Here is a 20829-nt window from a genome sequence, read left to right as displayed (position 1 = left end):
CAACACATCTGAACACCAAGTGTCTTGCATACTTGGAAAAATGAACTAGGGGAACTGGTTCTTACCAGAAGATTCCTGAGCACAGATTAGGTTTCTCAGGGGCTGAGGTTAGGAGAAGTCAGCTTAGTTTTAGTCCAGATCATGTGGGCCCCTATTTCAGCCCCCAAACCTTACTAGCAGGCCCTTCCCAGTGCTGGCTCCAGTCAGCACAGCCTGGAGAGGACTCTCTCCCTCAGGAAGAGGCCACTTGGCCACTGTGGCCTCTCTCACTGTTCCTGGCTGTGGGCCCATCATCTGGCCCAGCCTGAGCACCCCAGGACAGTGACCCTGCAAACCTCGTGGGTTGAAAAGCACTGGCCCACAGGTCACAAGACCCAAATTGTAGCTCCAGCTTCCTTCCTGAGTTGCTGTGTGGCCAAGGGCAAGGCCAGACCTTCTCTGAGAAGCAGAGGATGTTTTCTTCTCCTGCCTCCCAGGCAGGGACTCTGGAGAGTCTTAGCATCTGGGCAGGAACCACGGAGCCCTGTGGTCCTGGGATTTCATCTGGAAGCTTTCTTGGGGCCTATGACTATGGTATGGTTGGAATGTTTGTCCCTTCCCAAACTCATGTTGAAATTTAATTGCCATGGTAACACTATCAAGGTTTGGGACCTTTAAGATGTGATTAGGCCACAAGAGCTCTTCTCCCATGAATGAATTAATGCCATTATCACAGCAGTGGGTTCGTTATGAAAATGAGATTGGCCCCCTCGCACTCACATGCTCTCTCTCTCTCACCCTCTGTCTTCTGCCATGGAATGACGCAGCAGGCCCATGCCAGGCGTCGGCCCCTCAATCTTGGACTTCCAGCCTCCAGAAGTGTGAGCCAATAAATTTCTGTTCATTATAAATCACCAAGTCTCAGGTGTTCTACTATAGCAGCAAAAACGCACTAAGACAGACCTCCCCACCCCCACCCCGGTGAGCCTGCTCCCAGCCAGGGCCCAAAAGAAAACCACCAGTGAGGGTCATTGGTGAATGCAAGATCTTTGGGAGAAGAGCTACAGGAGTGTGTCCTGGCCTTTGTCAGCCCCTAGTAGGCAAGTCCCCACAAGGGCCATAGTCCTGCCCGCACCTGGCCTCCCCAGGGCTCAGACAGCAGCTGACAGCCCTCGGAGGTAGTCTCCTGCCAGGGGCAGCACGGCCCAGTCATCAGTCCGCAGGGCCACAGATGCTCCATCTCCCTGCGCCGCCTCCAGCCGCAGCAGCAGCCTCGAGTTTGGGGGCAGGCGGATTGCAACACAGTAGCTGGTGGGGGACTGAGCCACCATCACAAAAGGCTCCAGGTGATGTGACACCAAGGGCTCGAGCCCCTGTGGCCCAAGCGGGCACCACACACGACTCTCAGCACCCTCTGGCAGGCAGGAATGCCAGAGCTCCTCAAAGAAGCCTGGCCCGGTCCCCTCTGGGGGGTGGGGGAAAGGCAGAAAGAGGTCAGAGAAGTTCACAGACAGGGGTGGCAGGTGGGCATGGCACGTGAGACCAGTGGGTGCGGTGTAAAGGACATGGACATCCAGCCGTGCGGGCGCTGGGCGTCGGGGCTGCAGTGGCAGGAGCAGAGGGTGGGCAGGGCGGCCAGGGCACAGGCAGGGCATGTGGACAGCATCCAAGGGTGCATAGATTTGTCCTTCCACGTGGAAGCGCAGTTCCAGAGAATAGATGGGCTCCAGCGCCTCCACCTGGAGCTGCAGCACAGGGAGTGGGCCCTTGATCTCTCGGGACCCCACGCTCAGCCGAATTGGGGCTGGGGCCTCCTGCACCATCAGTGCTGCTGCAAAGCCCTGGTTCTCAGCCACCAGCGAAGAGGCTAGTGCAGGTGCAGTAAGCGAGGGGGCCAGGGCTACCCCCAACTTGGGCCCTGCCAGGTGGGCCAGGAGGATGTAGTAGAGGCGGGCGTGGTCCCGCCCATCAGGGTCCTCCAGCTGCCTGGCCAGTGCCTGCAGCAAGTCTGCCAGGCCATCCCCCCCACCCACCTGTAGCAGGGCCCGGCAGACCCGCAGCAGGGCCTGCTGTAGGTCCCAGCCTGTGCAGTGGGCAGCTGCAGCCTGTAGAAAGCTGAGGGTGGCACTCTGGGCACTCCCATCTGCCACCTTTGCCAGCATTTGCAGGTGCCAGCGAAGAGCTTCATCCCTGCCCGGCCTGGATACCACCTCCTGCTGCAACAATGCCCTCAGAGGCTCCCCCAGCTCAGGGCCCACCTGATCCAAGAGGTCCACAAAGTGGGGAGCCAGCACAGGCCGGGCTCGGTACAGCTGGGCCAGTCCATGGATCAAGGGTGTCAGCACCGTAGGTTGCCCGGCCAGGCAGCGGGCAACCAGGTATGAGGCCTGGAAGCAGAGAGTAGCCAAAGCCCGGGGGCCCCCCTCCAGGGCTGCCCTCTGCTGCAAGCCGGCCATTAGATCCTCCAGGGAGCCCCGAGGGCTCTGAACCAGGCCTTTCTCCTCCTCTTCCTCATCTTCGGCACAGAGCAGGCACAGCAAATGCAGGCGAGCCAGGAGGGCCATTGGGTCATGCAGGAGACTGGGCAGGAGACCATGGCAGAGCTGGGGCCTTAGCAGCAGTGGCGCAGCCTCCTCACCTTCCGGGCCCAGTGGCCAGTTCTCAGGGAAGCTCAGGAGGCAGTGCAGATAGAAGAGATGAGTGGGCAGGGGCAGGGCTGGGTGCTGGGCAGCCAAGGTAAGCCGTCGGAGCAGCAAGGCCTCATCCTGGGCTGTGAACAGTGCCTCACCAAAGGCCGCCTTGAGCGCAAGAACAGCGTGCAAGAGCGTCAGCTGTGCTGTGCCCAGCAGCCGTACCAGCTGCGGTTTGAAGAGCGCTGGTGGCTGTCCCTGCAGGCCCCGTAGGGTCCAGCCCAGCAGCCACAGAAGCTGGGCCTGGGCCACAGGCGTGAGCAGATAGGTGGTGTCTAGAAGCTGGGCCACAGCAGCCCGCAGCTCCCGGGCCTCCTCAGGGCTGGGCTCTCGAGCTTCAAGGCCACGCTCCCCCTCCTCAGCTGCCGGCCAGCTGGGTGCCTGGGGCTGAAGGTGGACATCACCCTCTTCAACTAGTGTCCAGTCCCAGGGACCACCCCTAGTGGGGGAGATGCCGGCCATGAGCAGGCCCCGCAGGCCAGCCCCAGCCCGGGACTGGACCAACAGGGTGTTGCGCAGAGCAAGTGCCAGCAGCAGGCTGAATGGCTGGACGGGGCCCGCCTGCCCCAGCAGGCCCCGCAACAGCCCCAGGGCGCCCCCCAGCAGCCCAGGCTTGCAGCTCTCCAGCTCTCGCAGACACTCACACGCTGTGGCCTGTAGGGAGCGCTGTTCCGAGGTGGGGCCAAAGCCTGGTCCCAGGTCGCTGCCCGAGGCCAAGCCAAGCAGTAGGGGAAGCAGCCGGCAGGAGGCGCCCGAGGTGGGGCCCAGCGCGCCTCCTGCCGCCAGGGCTGTGGTGGCCGCCAGCAACAAGAGCCGCCGGAGAGCTGAGAGCCGTGGGGGTAGGAGGACCAGGGTGTCCAACAGGGAGGTGGCGGCCACCTCGGCCGCAGGGGCGTCAGGCCACAGCTGGACTGGGTACTCCAAGCTCAGGACCAGCAAGGACACCTGGGGCGGGGGGTTAGGAGAGAATCATGAAGATGAGGCTGAGGACGCGGGAGGCTGGGGTAACCACACGGGCCAGGGAGGGAACACGTGCCGGGCTTACCTTAGTCTGTTCGCTCAGCTTCTCATTCCTGAGGTCGCTCAGCAAGTCGCGACCCAAATCCTCACCCTCGGGATCTGCCATGAAGGTAGACGGGCTGGCCCGGAAGGCCGCCAGGCGCTGGGCCCAGGCTTCCCGGCTCAGGGGTCCCATGGTCAGGCGCGCAGGTCCCTGCGGAGGAGACCGGGAGCGTCGGGACGGCGGCCCCGGCTGCGAAGACTAGCGGGATCCCGAGGCCGCCAGAGGGCGCCCTCCACCATCCCCGAAGGGGCTACCGTCCTCCCAGGGCCGTCTCGCAGATTCCAGCAGGGACCCTGCATAGGGTCCCAAGACGAAACCGAGAGCTTTCGGGGGTGTCGCCGGGGCGGGCCGCCAAGGCTCCTGCGGGCAAGCAGGGGCGGGGCGCCGGTGCGTGCGGAGCGCTCATTAGGCCGCCCGCGGCCGGCACCGAAACCACAGCGCCGCCCGGGCCCCCGGCGCCCGCGGTAACGGGCTCGCTCTCACTGCCTGACTCAGCCGCCGCCGGCGCTCGGCCGGCCGGCTCCTTCCGGGCTGGCGGCGCGGGGCGGGGCGAGGCGCGGCGCGGGGGCGACAAGGCCGGCGGGGGCGGGGGCGGGGGCGGGGCGTAACGGGGCCGCCTCCCCGCCCGCAGCCGGCAGGTGCCGACTCGCCGGTTTCGCTGGCGCTGAGTAACTGTCCCGTCGGCAGGCCCCCCTTCCCCGAAACCGCCGCAGGCCCGGTGGTGGGTGGGCCCGGCTCTCCGGCGCGGGGGCTGCGATCCCAGGGCCCTCCGGCGGACAGCGGCCCAGGTCCCGCCTGCGCTCGCCGAGCCGGTCAGGAGGGCAGCCAGCGCGCCCCCCGCCGGCGCTCGGGCGCACTGCATCCCGCCCCGGACGCTCGCGGCCCCTGAGGGTGGCGTGGGGTGCGGGTCCTCGGGCTTCCCGGGTGGCCTCTAGGGGCGTGAGAGGTGGGGTCCCAGGGCGCCCGCAGAAACAGCGCACCGCGGCCCCAGCTGAACCGGTCGGGCGGGCGCCGCAGGGCTTGGCTTCGCTTCCCCGACGCCTGTCTCGGGCCCCCCACCCGCTCGGCTTGGAGGCGAGGAGCCGGCGCCCGGGTCGCCGCCCGGCGGGAGCACCTGACCTTTGCCCGAGGCCGCGCCGACGGCCGGCAGGGGCCGAGGCGGCGCGGGCGGGGCAGGCCATAAGTAGAAAGGAAGCCGGAAAACAACGGGATCCACTCGGGAATTGCGGGTTGGCGCCCGGTGGGTCACGGGGCTCGCCATACGCCTAGCAGAGCCTGGGAAACCAAGGCCCGGGAGGAGAGCGACCTCGCTGCGGGAGACCTAGGTCCAAGTAGGCCTGGAACCCAGCACTGTCCAGAGGGCTGGCCCCGAGCTGTTTGGGGGCATCCAGGGAGCTGGCCCAGGTTCAGATGCCCCAATGACCGCTGGTTTCCAGGGCACAGAACCGAGTCCAAGGCGTCCAAACCCCATCCCCCACCAGCCTAACACCTCTGGCTCATAATTGGCCGCTTTGAAGATGAAACAGGCCTGAGCCCCCATTCCAGCAGCTGCCAACTCGCCTCTCCACTTCCTCCAGGCTGTGCAAGCTCCTCCCTAACCCATCCTGCTGCAGCTCCAAATAGGAGGTGGAGGGGAGCTAAGGGGTAGAGTGCTGGAAAGAAGGCTGTCTGGGTACCTAGGGTGCCAACCATGGGGCTGGAGACAGGGACCCACCTGGAGGGACAGGTCCAGCCAGAAAGCCCGGTCCTGGCTCCTCTGGGCCCTGGCTCCACAATTGACTCACAGGCGGCAGCCCCAAACCACTTCCCTCTAGGTGCCTCAGTTTCCCCATCTATAAAATGGGAATGATGACTCCCACCCAAGAGGCGGTGGGGTGGGGCAGCCCGGCTAATTAAACCTAAGATGAAAGAGGCCAGCATGAGAGCAGCCCTAGGGAGGGAAGGCAGCTTGGAATAGGAGCCTGTCTGGTTTCCCTGTCTGAGGCCCAGAGGGTGCTGTAACTGCATGTCCCTAGCCGTCACCACACATGGTAAGGCAAGAATGATTATTAAACCCCTTTTACAGTTGAGGAGACAGGCTTCCAAGGGTCAGGAGGCCTGACACTGCCCCTGGCCCCAGCTCAGCCTTTGACAGCATGGCCTCTGCAAACCTCCAGCCTATCTGAGCCTTGGCTCCTTGGAGCTGAGGGTTCGGAGGGAGGGAATGCACGTGTGGTTTCCAATACTTGATGGCTGCAACAACATGGACTCACTGAGGTTCACAGCAGCCCCAAGTACCAAAGGTGAGTACCATTCACAGATGAGGAAAGGGAGGCCCAGAGATGTGCAGTCACTTACCCAAAGTCACAGAGCTACTCAGGCGTAGAGCCTGGACTTCAGCAAACAGCCCCAGGCCATCCCCCCACACCAGCTATCCTCAGCCCTCTTGGGTATCCGGGTCCCTGGATGGGCCTTGCTCTCACTTGCCTGCCCAGGTGTTGCTACCCTATGGGAGGTCGGTGCTGGCTCTGTCCCTGGCAAAGGCCAGGCAGAGTAGAGCTCAGCCCATCATCAGGCCCAGCCGGGAGGAGAGTGGCATCCCAGCCTCGAGGGCCCAGGTGTGGGCCACTGCCAGGTGGCTGAGCTGCAAATTCTCCGCTTGATGCCCTCACTGTGTTTCTTCTTTTCCTGCTGAGTTTCCATCCTCCCGCATTCGGCCTGTTCTGGGGAGACACCAGACACAATGCTTGGGAAAGGGAAAGTCAGTTTCCTGAGGGGCCCTGAACCTTGGTTTTCTCATCTGTAAAATGTGGGCTACAACTAAGGCATCTGCACTGCAGTGGGTGCTGGGGATGCGAAGATGCTTTAAAAGGGACAATAGGCACATCCACAGAGATAGAGTAGTAGGTGCCAGGGGTGGGGTGTTGGGAGGCACAGAGAGTGACTGCTAAGTATAGGGTTTTCTTGTGGGGTGATGAAAACATTCTGGAATTAGATAGTGGTGATGGTTGTACAGCTCTGTGAGGATATCAAAGCCAGCAAATTGTTATACTTTGTAAAAGGATGAATTTTATGGTATATGAATTATATATAAATGAAACTATAAAAATGGTGGGTTTTTTTTGAGACAGAGTCTCACTCTGTTGCCTGGGCTAGAGTGTCGTGGCGTCAGCCTAGTTCACAGCAACCTCAAACTCCTGGGTTCAAGCAATCCTCCTGCCTCAGCCTCCCGAGTAGCTGAGACTACAGGCATGCGCCACCATGCCCGGCTAATTTTTTCTATGTATTTTTAGTTGTCCAGCTAATTTCTTTCTATATTTTTAGTAGAGATGGGGTCTCACTCTTGCTCAGGCTGGTCTCGAACTCCTGAGCTCAAACGATCCTCCTGCCTCGGCCTCCCAGAGTGCTAGGATTACAGGCGTGAGCCACTGCGCCCGGCCTAAAAATGGTGTTTTAAAAGGGATTCCCTCCAGTGCAGAACTTGTACTCATGGAGAGAACAGACAGCAAAAAAGAAACCAAAATTTCACAGAGTGAAGGTGCTACAGAGAGAAAAGAACAGGGTAATGGAACAGAGGTGGTGGGGGTGGGGCAGGGATTTAGCTGGGGTGGTCAAAGAGGCCTCTTGGAAGAGGGGACAACTGGCTGAAACCTCAATGGCGAGAGGCTCCCAGTCATCGTTCAGGGCAAAGCGTTCCAGGCAGGAGCAGTGGGAGAGGAGGCCTGAACTGAGAGCAGGCTCCGGCCCGTTCAGGGGATGTAGGAACAGGCAGTGTGGCTGGCACCCAAGGACCCAGCCAGAAGGGGGTTAGGAGGTCAGCAGGGGTCAGGGCATGCCAGGCCTTGGGATTTTATTTCAGTAGCAATGAAACTGCTGGAGGGTTTGAGCTGAGGGGAGACAGGGTCCTGACCTGGGTTGTTTTTGGTTTTGTGACAGGGTTGCTGGGGCTAGAGTGCAGTGGTGTCCTCAGCTCACTGCAACCGCAAACTCTTGGGCTCAAATTATGTTCCCACCTCAGCCTCCTGAGTACCTGAGACTACTGGCACAAGCCCCCATGCCCAGCTAATTTTTTTTTATTTTTTATAGAGATGGGATCTCACTATGTTGCCCCAGCTGGTCTCCATCCTCCTGCCTTGGCCTCCCAAAGTGCTAGGATTACAGGAGTGAGCCACCATGTCCAGCCCCTGACTTGGGTTTTAACAGCGCCTCACGTGACAACATGGCCAACCTGGTCCTCCAACCTCAGTTCCTGCCCCACTACCCCACCCTGTAGCCTTTGGGTTCATTGTGCACACACTGAGCTCACTCCTGCTCTGGGGCCTTCACAGCAGCTGTTCCTTCTGCTGGCCACACTCTTCGCTGCTCTGCACAGCTGGCTCCTAGCTCTCATTCAGCAACCCCCACCTGCCACTGGCACCTCGCTGTACTCAAATGTTCCGCGTTGCTCACCTTCCTTATTTGTTTCTTTGCCTTGCACCGCAGAATTCCCAGTGCCTAGCACATGGTTGGTGTGAGTAAATGTTTGTTGACTGAATTAAGAGATGGATGAATGACATCTAGCCTGCCCTGTGCTGGGTGCTGGGCAAACAGTGGTGAACAGAGCAGAAGGTGCCTGTCCCCATGGGGCTCACAGTTTAGCTCCGTGTTCACCCGGGTTCACATTGTTTGGCTCCAAAGCTGCCTGTGAACCACAGCCCACACACCAGCAGCCTGCGGGTCAAATCTAACCCACAAAGGTGTTTTGTTTGACCCATTCCTTGTTTTTTTTCAAATTTGAGCTAACATATAAAAATAAGTAGATTTCACTTACAAATCTAGATTTCTGACTTCTCTTGGGAAATGGAAAGACGTGGTCATGTTGAGTTTCTGCACGGGAATGACATGATCGTGACTGCCTTTCCGACGGCCACTTTCTCCACAGTCCCTTGTACTCTCTTCTCTCCCAGCCAGTCGTCAGTTGCCTTTTGTCACTGAATTTGTAGTATTGTTTTCCTTTTAATATAGAAATTTGCTCTGTATCTATGTCTCTACCAAAAATTGGAACATGAAAGGTAAACAGGTCACACAAGAAAATGGGGTATTTATTCACTCAAGAAATATTTATTGATAATCCACTTTGTGCCGGGCACAGCTGAAGATGCTGGAGCGACAAGCAGTGAACAGCACGGACACAACTCCCTCGTCCCGGGCTCCGTTCCCCGTGCTGTGATTCTCTCATGCATGTGGAGATGTTCCACTGGCTGGCTTCACCCTCTACTTCCCCACCTGGCCTTCCAGATATTGGGGTTGCCCCTGTGTACGGGGCCATCTGTGAGGACTTCACCACTGTCCACTGAGTACCTACCAAGGACCAGCCCATCAAGATCTGGCACAACAAAAGTGCTCAATAAACATTTGTTGACTGAATGAATTAAATTCACTTCTCTCCTAGACAGTGTTCATCAATGTTGTTTCTCCTGGATTTACCTCAAAAGATAAGCACGTAGTAGGTGCTCACTTAACGTCAGCTGAACAAAAAAGTCCAGGATCAGAGTAGAGGGTTGACAAGGGAAGTTCCGGCTGCACAAAGGCAGAGCCCTGGGAAAGGCAGGGGAGGGGGCAACACAAACGCCCCCTGGTGAGAAATAACATCACCCTCCAGTAGCCCCAGGAGGTAGGTGACAGCATTCTCCTGTGACAGACAAGGAAAGCCCCTTGGCCAAACTCACAGGCTCCAGGAGTGAGGGAGGAGGCTCACATGCCCCCGAAGCCCATGATCTCCCTCCCCCCAGGGCGTTCTCCACAGAGGGGTATGGGCAGGGCCTCTAGAAGCCTCCCCACACTTGAAAAACTATCATCTTCCACTAGATGCCTGCAAGCCCACCCTCAGCAGGCTCCTCTTTCTGATTCCTGACTGTTGAACTGTGTGAACTTATTTACCAGACTTTTCTTCCTAATCTGCTCCAGCAAACATTTAGTATGTGAGGAAGGTGTACATGTGGTAAGAACTCTAAAATGCTACTTTATTTTACGGGGGTGGGGGCGGGGGGGGGTCTCATCCCTGCCCCTACTAGGTCAGCCAGTGAAATAGCCCCACGGTGGCGGCAGTGCCCCAGTGAAGTGCCCCATGGAGGCTACAGAGCGCTCCCCAGTTTCTGAGGAGAGGGGCATCTCTCCAACGGGGACTGGGGACAGAGCAGAGCATGACCAGCGGTTGAGGCTGACCCAGGGTAGGCTGCGGGGAGGAAGCTCTCCGCAGTGGCGGCAACTGGGAACGGAGGCTGGGCCTTAACCTGCCTGGGTCCTCGGCTCCAGCCTTGCTGCACCTGAAGTCCACCCACTTGCGACAAGAAAGAGTTTTTGTCGGTAAGCCCCAATGGCCAAGACGCTGGAGGTTTTCGGGATCTCGGTGGACCCGTCCAGTTTAAACGCCTTTTCCTCCACGAAGCCTTCCCCGCTTCGTACGGGGCCGAGCACGTCGGGGCCTCCCCGCCCAGCGGCCTGAGGCCCTGCGTGCCTTCCCGCACGAAGCCGGCGCCCAGCAGATACCTCTGTGCTGAACCACGAATTGCTCAGCCTGGCTCTTGGGATCGCGGGCCGCCTGGGCCCAGGCCCCGTTCAACAAGTGAGGGCCGGGCTGCCCGTTCTCGCCCGGCGGCTTCGCGCCTCCTCAGGCGCCCGGGGCGCGCCGGGCCCAGTTGGACAAGTTTCGTTTCATCACTCGCGGAGCGTGCGAGCGCCGGTGCAAATAACGTTGCCCCCTCCCCGCCCTGCCCCACTGCGCTGCCTCCGAAACTCCTGTTTGCAAACGCGAGCACGCCCGGCCCAGCGGTCCCGGGCGGGGACCGGCGGGCTGGGCAGCCGGGTACTGGGTGCCTGGCGCCCGGCCCCCGCCCCCGCCCTGCAGCCCCGCCCGGGCCGCGAGGCCACCTCACCGGCAGCGGAATGGAAACCGGTTCGACAGGTAACAAATAGGTGGGTTGTCACCGTTATTTCCCAACGCATGCGCCGTCGCTCCCCGGGCCACTCCAAGCTAATTAGATCAGATCAGCCCCCTCCACCCCCCGCCCCAGCCACCAACACACACCGCCGCGAGCCAATAAAGCGTGAACCTGTCCGTCCGGCTCGCACTTTAAGACTTCCCCAGCGACCGCGGGGACGCCAGTCGAGCCTGGAGACGCTTACCTGCCGCTTCCCCCGCCGCCCGGTGCACCTGGCTGCAAGGAATCTCGTTCGGAAGGAGGACGGCGACACTCGGCGGAGTTGGAAACGGCGCGCGCCGTCCGGGCAGTTTTTCCGCGGAACGTGGGGCCGCCTTGGCGACTCTTTCCCTGAACCGTGCCCCCTCCACCCGCTCCCAGCCAGCCCGAGAAAGGTGGGACGACGGCTCCCGGCTCTAGTTACAGAAGCGGACCGTGCCCGGCGAGGAGGGTTGGAAAATGCCCCGCGCGTTCCTGGTGAAGAAGCCGTGCGTCTCCACGTGCAAGAGGAACTGGAGCGAGCTCCCCGACGAGGAGCGCGGCGAGATCTACGTGCCAGGTGAGGCGCCCGCGGCGGGTGCAGCTCCGGCGCCCGGAGCGAGTGTTTCGGCGGCCGTCCCGTTAGCCCTCGGGCGCCGACGCTGGGCAGGGGGCAGGGGGCAGGGGGCAGGGGGCTGGGCCGGGCCGGCGGAAGCGGGGCCGGCTGGGGGCGGGGGCTGCCAGGTGGAAGCCGGGCAGGCCTGGGGGGCGTAGGGGAGGCAACGGGGTGTGTCACCGCTCTGGCGACCCTCGGCTCTCCCGTCGTAAATCCTGAAAGTCGGGACTTTCATGAGGCGGGAGGAGGGCACTGGAGCGATGCCACTTTGGGGGGCAGGGAGCGAGCAGGAGTTTCGGCGGAGGTTTGTGCTAAATGTAAGAGAAGACCCAGAGCTCAAGCCGCTTGCATAGGTCTCTCCTCCTCCCCCACAGCACTGCTGGCGGGTTGGGGGTGAGGGTCGGGCGGCTCCGGCTCTGCGGTCCCCGCGCAGTGCGCCGAGATGGTGGGGAAAACTCCCGCCCTACCCCGCTTGCCCTTAAGACAAAGGTGGGATCGGATCGCACCTGTTAGAAACGTACTTCCTTCCACCTTGCAGAGGACACAGTTGAGCGGAGAGCGGTATAAAGGAGCCCACCCCAGGCCAGGCCGGGGGACGAGGCCCGGGGAAGCTGGTGCACCCAGTTTATTTTTGGCAGACGCCTTGACAGCGTCAACTGTGAATGAGTAACCCGAGTTGTTTCTTCCTCCAGTGGCGTCTTTCCCTGCAAGCCCTGAGAACACTTCTGCCCCTCTGTCCTTCCCCTGCCCCCACCAAAGTCTTTGGTCTGGAGAAAGCCAGCTTCCTTCGCAACTCCCCCTCCCCAGGCCTTGGGGGTGGGGCAGGGATGCACGGTACACTCGCCCAGCGCCTCCGAGGGGGGAGAGGTTGTAATTAACCAACCGTCTTTGACCCTTGATCTGCAGGCTCCCTGGCACCGCCCAGGCCTTGTAGGAAAGTGGGGAAATGAGGGCAGCAGTGAGGGGCCCTGTGAGGGCTCTTGCCTCAGTTTCCCTTCTGAATAAGCTATTGGAGACAGTGGTGTGGTGGTGAGGTCTTTGTGGCCTGACCTGCCAGGATCCAAGGGCCTGTGGTGCTGGTGGGATGTTTCACCTTAACCTGCTCTCCACTAGCTGGACCCCTCTTCTGTAGCCTCCTGAAAGCAAGGGAATGTGCCAGAAGGCCCTGATGACCCCATTGGGGAAACTGAGGCAAAAAGGAGACGTGAGTGGCCTCCTCACCTAAGGTGGATCAGGGTGCGGCTCAGGGCTCTTTGTATAGCTTCTGGCTTCGCCAAGTCCCCAGCCAGCTGACTGGTTCTCCACCTCTGGAAGGGCCACAGAGGGCCGGAGTCCCCTTCCTTGCTTCTGCCTCCACCCCAACCTGTGTTTGACTTGCTGCTTAGCTGCTCCTTGGGATCTGATAAACTGAACTTGGACTGTGTTAAAGGTGAGCTGAGCCTTGAGCCAGACTCAGTGTGCTGTTATTTTTAGTTTTATTTCACATCTCAATCAGTAACAGATCATGTGTTGACTTTTACAAAGGACAAAGAAATTCCGTTTGTTTAAATCATTGACTTCTTTTGTCCTAGTGATTCCCCCCCACCCCCCAGTTCTGGTACCCACAGTGGGGGAGTACGGTGAGGCTGACCCATCAGGTGCAGGGGAGAGCTTTTGGGTGGTCTGTGCCACCTGCTGTTGCTGCTCGGGTGAGGGAGACCTGCAGGCCACTTGCTCTGTAGGATCTTGCAGGACTTTGGGTGGCGGGTCGAATCTCCAGTGTTGGGGTGACAATTTGCCCTCATTTGCCCTCATTGCTGTAGTGAGGGGAGAACCCTGTGGGGTCAAGTAAAAGGTAGAACTTACAGATTTACTTATTTTTACCTCTAAAAGCCATGTGGCCCACTGGACAGTTTTCCCACAGTTTGTGGAAATGAGAAAGGGAACGTCCGCAGTCCACGCTCGGGTGCCTCAAATGGCTGCAGAGTGGGGGGTGTGTTTTGTGGTGGCCTGTCCCCTGCCTGGCTAGGCCATTCCATCACCAGCCAACCATGACCCCAGGAGCTAGCTGGGCACGTTTCCGTCACCCCACCTCACAGACTCCTGGCACGTTGTGACCAGCTAAGCACTGACCCTGTTGGCACTGGGAGGGCTGGGGAACATGGGAGCGTCTGAGTTCTGACCTTCCCGCCAGGTTCCTCTGAGACCCTCAAGGCATCAGAGGGACCACCACCTGGAAGGAGGTTCTACTGGCCAGAGATGCCGGACCCCTGCCTGGCAACTCTGATCCAAGGCCCCAGTCTGACAATCAGAGCGGCCATTCTCCCCCAGGCAGAATTCTAGGGTTCCTGCTTCCAGGGCAGAATCTTTCTCCTGGGAAGAGGTCTGGAAGACTCGAAAGGGTTAGTGGTTAGGGTGCCACCTTGAGGCCCCTACTCCTCTCCCCTCCCCTCCCCACATCTCTCCTTTGTTATGTCAATATTGACTGTGGAGTGACAGGGAGTAATGCTGGTTCCTTGAGGATGAACTCAGGCACCTGTGTCCAGGGGTAAATTCCACCTTGTAGACTGATGGCTCCTCCAGGCCCCGGCCCTGCTGCGTGAAATCTCAAGGCCAGGAAGGTACTTGAGGATAGACCGAGCCTGGAACAACCAGGCCTCCGGCCGCCCTGTTCCACGCCTGCCCTCCACTGCTGGGCTGAGATGTAGGAGACAGGAGCTGCCGTTAGGGAACAAGGCCCAGCCTGACTCTGCCGCTAGATAGTGTGGGAACTTGGGCAGCTCTTTCCCAGCTAGTCCGAAAGGCTGAGGAAGTCAGCTTTGGGCCCCAGAGTACCTGCGTGGGGCTGAGAGGAGGTGGCAGGCAGGGAGAGCTTAGGCCTCTCATGATTATTCTAGTAATTCCTGGGAAGTGTTTGGCAGCGAAGGGGATGTTTGCTGTGTTCTCCAGGGAGCGAGGCTGGGAGAGTGGACAGCCAGACAGCGGACAGGGACAGAAGAGCAACTGGGGCCCGGGAAACTGGGCTAGATGGGACTCCTTCCTGTCCCACAGGGTACTGTCACCCAAGCTGTTGTTTGTCCTGAGTTTGGGTGTCCCAAGATGGAAGCCTGCCAGGCCATTTGTCCCAGAAAGAGAGCAGGTGAGGGCAAGTCCGTTGGCCGCAGTGAGGGTGGCAAGGGAAGCCTGGTCATTGCTGAGGACAGGGTTCCTCTGTATCATCGTTCATTTTCCACAGGAACCGTACAGAGTCCCGAGGGGCTGCCAGGGCTGCACGGGGCTGGAAGGTGGGAGGATGCAGGGAAGCACAGCTCCCAGATGTTCCGTGCTGGGCACCCTGGCGTGGGAGCCGAGGCGTACGGTTTTACTTCATCGTGGACACTGAGTGAAAAATGGTTGGGAAAAGATATTGCCTGAGAGAAGAACTTCTGGCAGTTCACAGAATAGAAACAAAAGGCTGAGAGACCAACCCATGTGCTTCTGGGGCCACCTGCTTCTGCCAGTTGGCTGGCACTGGATCCTTTCGGGCTACTGCTAGCTGATCTGCAGGGCCTGGGGAGACAGGCAGGGGGACACCAGGCCTTCCTGATAAGGGAGCAAGGGTGCAGAAAACCAGCCTGGCTGTGCTGACATGCTGGGTTCCTGCCTCACGTTCAGAATCGAGCTGACCCCCCATGTCCCAGGGCAGCATTGGCACCAGCACCTGTGCGGTCAGCTGGGGCCCAGAGGGCTGGGTGGCCTTGAGTCTGCTTCACTTGCTCTCCCCAGAGAGCCAGGGACCAGGCCTCATGCCCAGCCCTGTCCTGAGGCCCTGGATGGGGCAGGACCTGGCACTCTGTCCAGTAGTTGGGCCAGTAGCTGTCAATTGAGAGAGAGGGGACTTGCGGAGGGTAAGGTAGGAGACGGCCCTAGCACGAGCAGCTGCTCTGCTCTGGGAGTCCGTTCCTCTGCTCTGGGCTTAGCCCTCAACATCACCGGGTGGAAGCAAGTTGGGCCAACAGGAGGGGAACCCACAAGCCCCTGAGGGCGTAGGGAGAGGGCTGGGTTGGTTTGGCCTTGCCACACTCCACAGCTGTGGGCGGGTGATGAGTAGCCACAGCAGCCACCACCTTGCCGGAAACATCTAATTACGGGACAGAGAGCAGCACAAGCAGGGCTCAACCAGTTCTGTTTCCTGCCTCCTGACACTCATTGACACTCAGTGATGGGATGGCACGCCAGTGCGCACTCCCTGTGCGTGCAGCTGTGGCAGGGACACACGGGGGTGGCAGGGAGACAGGTTTGGCGGGGCAGGTGGGATAAGGCAAACATCCACCCTGGCAACGGCACCACCCGTCCAGCCTCCCCTGGCCCTCGCTCAGGGAAAAGGCGGCCCACAGCCAAACCAGGCAGGCTCACCCCCATCCCAACCCCCAGCACCAGCACGGCGGGTTTGTGTGGAACAGCAAGGCAGGCAAGGGACACAGGTTTCTGCCCAAACTGACTTGGATCCTCAGGACCCTAACCCCCAGCCTCCCCTCTCACAGAGCAAGGAAGCCCAGAGCAGCCATTCTTGCAGGCTCAGCCAGTCCCTGTGCGCAGCTTGGGGCCGTGCTCACGCCACCCAGCACTGACAGAAGAGGCTAGGGGTTCCCATTTGTCTCTACATGACTGAGAAATGGAAGCTGTCATAGAGCTTTGAATTCTCAGCCCAGGTCTCCAATAGCTTGTGAGCTGGCATCAGAAGCAGCTGGCCGACACCTTGCCCGCCCCAGCCCCAGCCCCAGCCCCAGCCCCAGCCCCAGCCCCATGGTTCCTGATGGCTCCTGCTGCAGGAGCCAGGCTGGGCTGCCACCCGGCTCAGAGAGGTGTGACACCAGCTCAGAGGCCAGGCCCTGGTGAATCAACACCTGGAATGAGGTGGCTCATTAAAGGCCCCCGGACAGACGGACGGACGCCAGCGCCTGTAGGACGGGTTCTGGGCGTTGGTGGCGGCAGGCACATTCTTCTCCTCTCAGACCTTTGTTGTGTTTTGAGGGGGCGAGAGCTGGGGCCTCTCCCGAAACTTCAGTGCTTTCATAGGAGCCCTTGCTCCGTGGTCATGTTCCTCCTCTTCCCCACGTCCCACCCATCCTGGGAGAGGGGCTGAGGGCAGCAGCCCTCCTGCCCCTGCCCTTGGCCCACTCTCTGCCTCACTGGTCTGGGGCCGCAGGGTGCAGAGGGCCTCACTCGTGGTTCTGAAATCCTAAATCAGCCTCCCACACCCATCTCTGAAGCTCACTCATCCTTTCTGTCCTAGGTCCCTTTTGATTTTTCCTTCTGAAGCTTGGAAAATGTCCCTAGCTTATAGGTTTTAAGTACAGAGCTTAGGCTCTTTGGAAGAAAAATACTGACTAACTTGAAACATTAGACTACTGCCCCAGCTCTGCTAGCTTCAAGCCCCATCTCCTGTGTCCCTTCAAGAGCACTCGTCTTTGTCCTCTCTGGTCAGGACCAGGCCCACGGTCGGAAGCCAAGCCTCCTGGGCCCTGTTCAATGTGAGGTGTCTGGCCGGGGAGCGGCCCCGGAGCGGCCCCGGCAAAGGGCTGTCAGGTATCGGTGCCGCCACCATTGCCCGAGGCAGCCCAGCCCGACTGCGCAAGAGCAAGCGGTCCCTGCTGTGGGGGAGGGTTGCGAAGGCCTGTGCAGGCTGCTGAGACTGTTCCACCCGCATCCACCTGCTGCTCCCTGACCTCCTCCCTGCTCCACCCACCGGCCTGTTTGCCTGCAGAGCTGGCCCAGCTGGGCGTGGGGAGCCTGGAGCTCTGATGGGCTGCAGCAGCAAGGACCAGCCAGCCTGCAGGAAGAAGGGGCTAGAGCCACTCGAACCCCCAAGCCAGCAGCTAAATCTGCTTGGAGCAAACCAGACCACTAGGGACCCTTCTGGGGCAAGGATGTCTCAAAGAGCTATGCCTGGGCTCAGGGCTTCGATTGGCAGAGAGTGGACTGGGCCTGGAATCCAGAGGGACTGGCCCAGGTGGGGCAGGCAGACAACTCTAGAGGGCTAATTGGCAGGGCAGCTCGGTCCTCCCAGTTCCGCTAAGACACAAATTACTCAGCGGGCAGTGGCGCTTGGCTGGCGTCACCTGCAATTACCTTAATAGGGCATGAGGGAGGTACAGCGTGTGGTGGGTTGGGGGCAGCCCCGCTCTGCTGCGTGCCTGCAAGGGGAGGGACGGGGGCTCCAGGTTCCAGCCATCTTACTGGCAGGGAACTATCTAGAAATCCCCCTGGATCCTCTATTCTCTACCATGGCCCTCACCTGGCTGTTCTCTCTCTAGTCAGCCTGGGCTTCTGCCCACCACAGCCCTACCGCGAGCCGGAACCATCAGTGGCCGAACCCCCTTCCTACCCGCTGGCTTTGGACATGAGTCTCCGGGACGCCAGCTATAGTGTAGCCCCTGCACCCTGTGTGGTGGCCCAGCTGCCCTCGGAAGACATGGGCCGCCTGACAGACCCCCAGAGCAGAGACCACGGCTTCCTGCGCACCAAGATGAAGGTGAGGACTCTCACGCTGTCTCAGAGGACCAGGAGCATGTGTACACCTGTGTCCAGCCCATGAGACGTGGCACAAATGAGACGTAGACAGAGACTGACCTGGGACCGGAGCCAAGGTTACTGCAGAAAAGTGAACTTAGCCGGGGCACAGATGGAGGAGGGGAAGAGAAGTTAAGTCTGAAGTTCTCTGGAGTCCATGGGTGGTTCAGTTTAGTTTCTGGCCACAGGAGGCAAGAGGAGCCGTAGGACAAGCCTCCTCTTGACACCAGTTCTAGGCCAAGCAGTCAGACATGAGCCTGGCTCAGCTCTGCCTCCTGGGCTCTTGCCTGTGCTGCGCTGAGAGAGAGGTCTAGAGTCAGACACAGTGGTTATGTGCCCTGAGGCACATGCCAGCAATCACCTCGCCCAGGTCTGTTGTGCCCAGCGCCTGCCCACGTCCAAGGCCTCTTATCTAGGGCAGGGCCTAGACGAGCAACCCCACTGCGTTCAGCAGCACAAGCAGCAAGGAGGACACGAGGTGGCAGAGAGCACAAGCCACAGGGCTGGCCCTGGCTGGCTCTGCATTCCTGAAAGCTCCAGGATGCAGGAGCTTCTGCCAGCAGGGATCTAGCGGAAGGGTACTCCTCACAGCATTGTCCTACGTGCCAAAAGACGGGCGAGAACTGGCAGTGGAGTGCTGGGCCTTTCTCTCCTGCCTGCGGAGGCCAAGTGTGTGTTATAACTGTGGGGGAACAACTGAGACGTGTACTGGTGGCTGGCTAGAGCCACCCAATGCTCACGGTCCCCTAAGTCACCCTCAGACCCTTCTCCCATTCCCTGGACCTTGGGTAGGGAAAGTGTGGAGCAAGAAGAGAAGGGACAGGACAGCAGGTGAGCCGGGGAGTGAGTCCTGATCCCAAAGGCCTTGACGAGGTAGATTCAAAAGCAGGACAGAGTAAGGGGTAGTGACTGAGGTGCCGTGGAGTGACGGGTGCTGGGATTGCAGGAGGAGCTGCCAGTGATGAGGCCACCCACAGAGTACAAGCAACCTCCACAACATTAACAGAGGTAGAGCATCAAGCACATCACCCTGTGCTGGCCATTCAGCCACCTGTGCTGGTCACACCTGGAGAGCTGCTGCAACTGCTCTGGGCAGCACACTTTCAAAATGTCTGGTGCCATCCAGGATTTGCTCCAAATAATCCCAGGCCAGGGGGAAGTAGGGAGGCAGAGATGACATAAGATGTTCCCTGAATGACAGGGCACAGGGCTCACGCTGTTAGTCTCTGGTCTCTGCACTTTGGTACACATTTGAAGTTTTCCATAATTAGAAAATCAAAAGGGTTTATAGGCAAGAAGGTCCTGAGGGTGGCAAAGGGGTTCAGACCATGCCACGCAGGCCTGGCTCAAGTAAAGCGTGAGCTGGGCTGGCCTGTGACGGGGCTCCAGGCTCCCTGCGGTGCCCCAGCCTGTGGTGCCTGCCACAGAGCCTGTGGCATGGGCATTTCCCCTGTCCTGAGGGGAAGAACAGGGTGGACGAGCAGAAACTACAGACAGATTTGGCCTCTGTTCAGGGGAACTTGCTAACAGGGAGAGTTGTTGAGGATGAAATAACTGCTTCTGCAGGTGGTGAAGGAGGGCCTGGTGACAGCCTCGAAAGGGGACTTGGGGACCCAACTGGAAGCTGTACCATGACCCAAAGTTTCCTTCCACCCCCACACTGCCGACCTCTGGGCAAAGGCACAGAGCTGTTGCTTCTGGAGGGTGGATACTGCTTTCCTCAGGGGGACTGGGGCTGGCGTCTGTGTCTTTCTATCTGCCAGCCTGAAGCCGCAGCTTCTAGATGTCTGTCACAAATACTATCCTCACCCACAGGTGACCCTGGGGGACAGTCCCAGTGGAGACCTCTTCACTTGCCACATCTGCCAGAAGGCCTTCACCTATCAGCGCATGCTGAATCGCCACATGAAGTGTCACAATGATGTCAAGAGGCACCTCTGCACGTACTGTGGGAAGGGCTTCAATGACACCTTTGACCTCAAGAGACACGTCCGGACCCACACAGGTAAGCGGAAGCCCGAGGCTGTTGGGGTAGTGCTCTGACACCAGGAGGGGACTCACCAGACCTGCCTGGCCGAGGCACATGGAAGATTCCAGCAAGCCCTGCTCTCCCTCGGTTAGGGGCAGCCCAGGAGAGGCACTGGAGCTCAGAGCAGAAGTCCTCTGCTTTGGATTTGAGAGCCACTCGGGAAATTGGTGGTAGACAGGCCTCCGTCCATCTCTTTGCCCTAGAGTCAGCTATCCTGTCCTTTGTGTCCGGAAGCTGCCGACAGGTTCTGAGGTCCCTGTCAGGTCTCTGATGCCAGCCCCTGTCCTCCCTGCAGGGGTGCGGCCCTACAAGTGCAGCCTGTGTGACAAGGCCTTCACTCAGCGCTGCTCTCTGGAGTCTCACCTCAAGAAGATCCACGGCGTGCAGCAGAAGTATGCGTACAAGGAGCGGCGGGCCAAGCTGTACGTGTGCGAGGAGTGTGGCTGCACGTCCGAGAGCCAGGAGGGCCACGTCCTGCACCTGAAGGAGCACCACCCTGACAGTCCGCTGCTGCGCAAGACCTCCAAGAAGGTGGCCGTGGCTCTGCAGAACACTGTCACTTCCCTGCTGCAGGGCAGTTCCCACCTGTGAGTGGCACAAGCCCCGGGCATGCTCCCGGAGGCCCCGAGGGGGTCCAGGCTTACCTCCCTGCTGCCCGGCGGGTCCACTCTCCTGTGGCCTCTTGCCCAAACACCGGTGATCAGGACTGGAGCTCCCATGCCTCAGCATCCCTTCCCAGGCACACGTGCTCACTCGGGCCCAGCAATGACCTCTGCTCATTTTTGCATTTTTGGTTTATGGACACAGGCCGCTCTGAGCCTGGGAAGACGTGTGTTTGGGGAAGGGGTGAGACCAAGGCTGCCTTCGGTTAGAAGCAGCTGCCTTCAGAGACCAGCACTGTTTCCTGGCGGCAGGACTTCCTTCCCAGAGGAGGTGTGAGACAGGATCCTGCTGCCCTCACCTCTGAGCGCAGGGCAGGGGCTGTGGGTCCCCATGGACAATAG

The 20829-nt window shown here is 59.8% G+C and overlaps 2 protein-coding genes across 2 annotated transcripts; one reads left to right on the top strand and one right to left on the bottom strand.

Annotated features, from left to right (window-relative positions):
* Positions 1-873: 873 nt before the first annotated feature.
* Positions 874-4231, bottom strand: AP5B1 (adaptor related protein complex 5 subunit beta 1). Its single transcript, XM_069471520.1, has 3 exons — positions 4216-4231; positions 3715-3882; positions 874-3614 (listed from the first exon to the last, which is right to left on the bottom strand). The coding sequence occupies exons 2-3, from the start codon at positions 3862-3864 to the stop codon at positions 1131-1133; spliced, it is 2634 nt and encodes an 877-aa protein (XP_069327621.1). The 5' UTR covers positions 3865-3882; positions 4216-4231; the 3' UTR covers positions 874-1130.
* A 6898-nt stretch (positions 4232-11129) lies between these two features.
* On the top strand, positions 11130-20416 carry OVOL1 (ovo like transcriptional repressor 1). Its single transcript, XM_069470186.1, has 4 exons — positions 11130-11229; positions 17541-17758; positions 19612-19801; positions 20121-20416. Exons 1-4 carry the CDS (start codon positions 11130-11132, stop codon positions 20414-20416), a joined length of 804 nt encoding a protein of 267 aa, XP_069326287.1.
* Positions 20417-20829: the final 413 nt, after the last annotated feature.

This window comes from Eulemur rufifrons, chromosome 6 (genome assembly GCF_041146395.1).
Source record: "Eulemur rufifrons isolate Redbay chromosome 6, OSU_ERuf_1, whole genome shotgun sequence".
NCBI lineage: Eukaryota > Metazoa > Chordata > Mammalia > Primates > Lemuridae > Eulemur > Eulemur rufifrons.
This window is presented reverse-complemented; position numbering and strand designations above follow the sequence as displayed.

Bases quoted from the DNA above. Each gene is read 5' to 3' on its own strand.
- AP5B1 (XM_069471520.1), bottom strand. From the start codon at position 3,864: ATGGGACCCCTGAGCCGGGAAGCCTGGGCCCAGCGCCTGGCGGCCTTC. The intron at 3,615-3,714 runs GTAAGCCCGGCA...CCCCCGCCCCAG, and splicing joins AGCTGAGCGAACAGACTAAG to GTGTCCTTGCTGGTCCTGAG.
- OVOL1 (XM_069470186.1), top strand. From the start codon at position 11,130: ATGCCCCGCGCGTTCCTGGTGAAGAAGCCGTGCGTCTCCACGTGCAAG. The intron at 17,759-19,611 runs GTGAGGACTCTC...CCTCACCCACAG, and splicing joins TCCTGCGCACCAAGATGAAG to GTGACCCTGGGGGACAGTCC. The intron at 19,802-20,120 runs GTAAGCGGAAGC...TCCTCCCTGCAG, and splicing joins ACACGTCCGGACCCACACAG to GGGTGCGGCCCTACAAGTGC.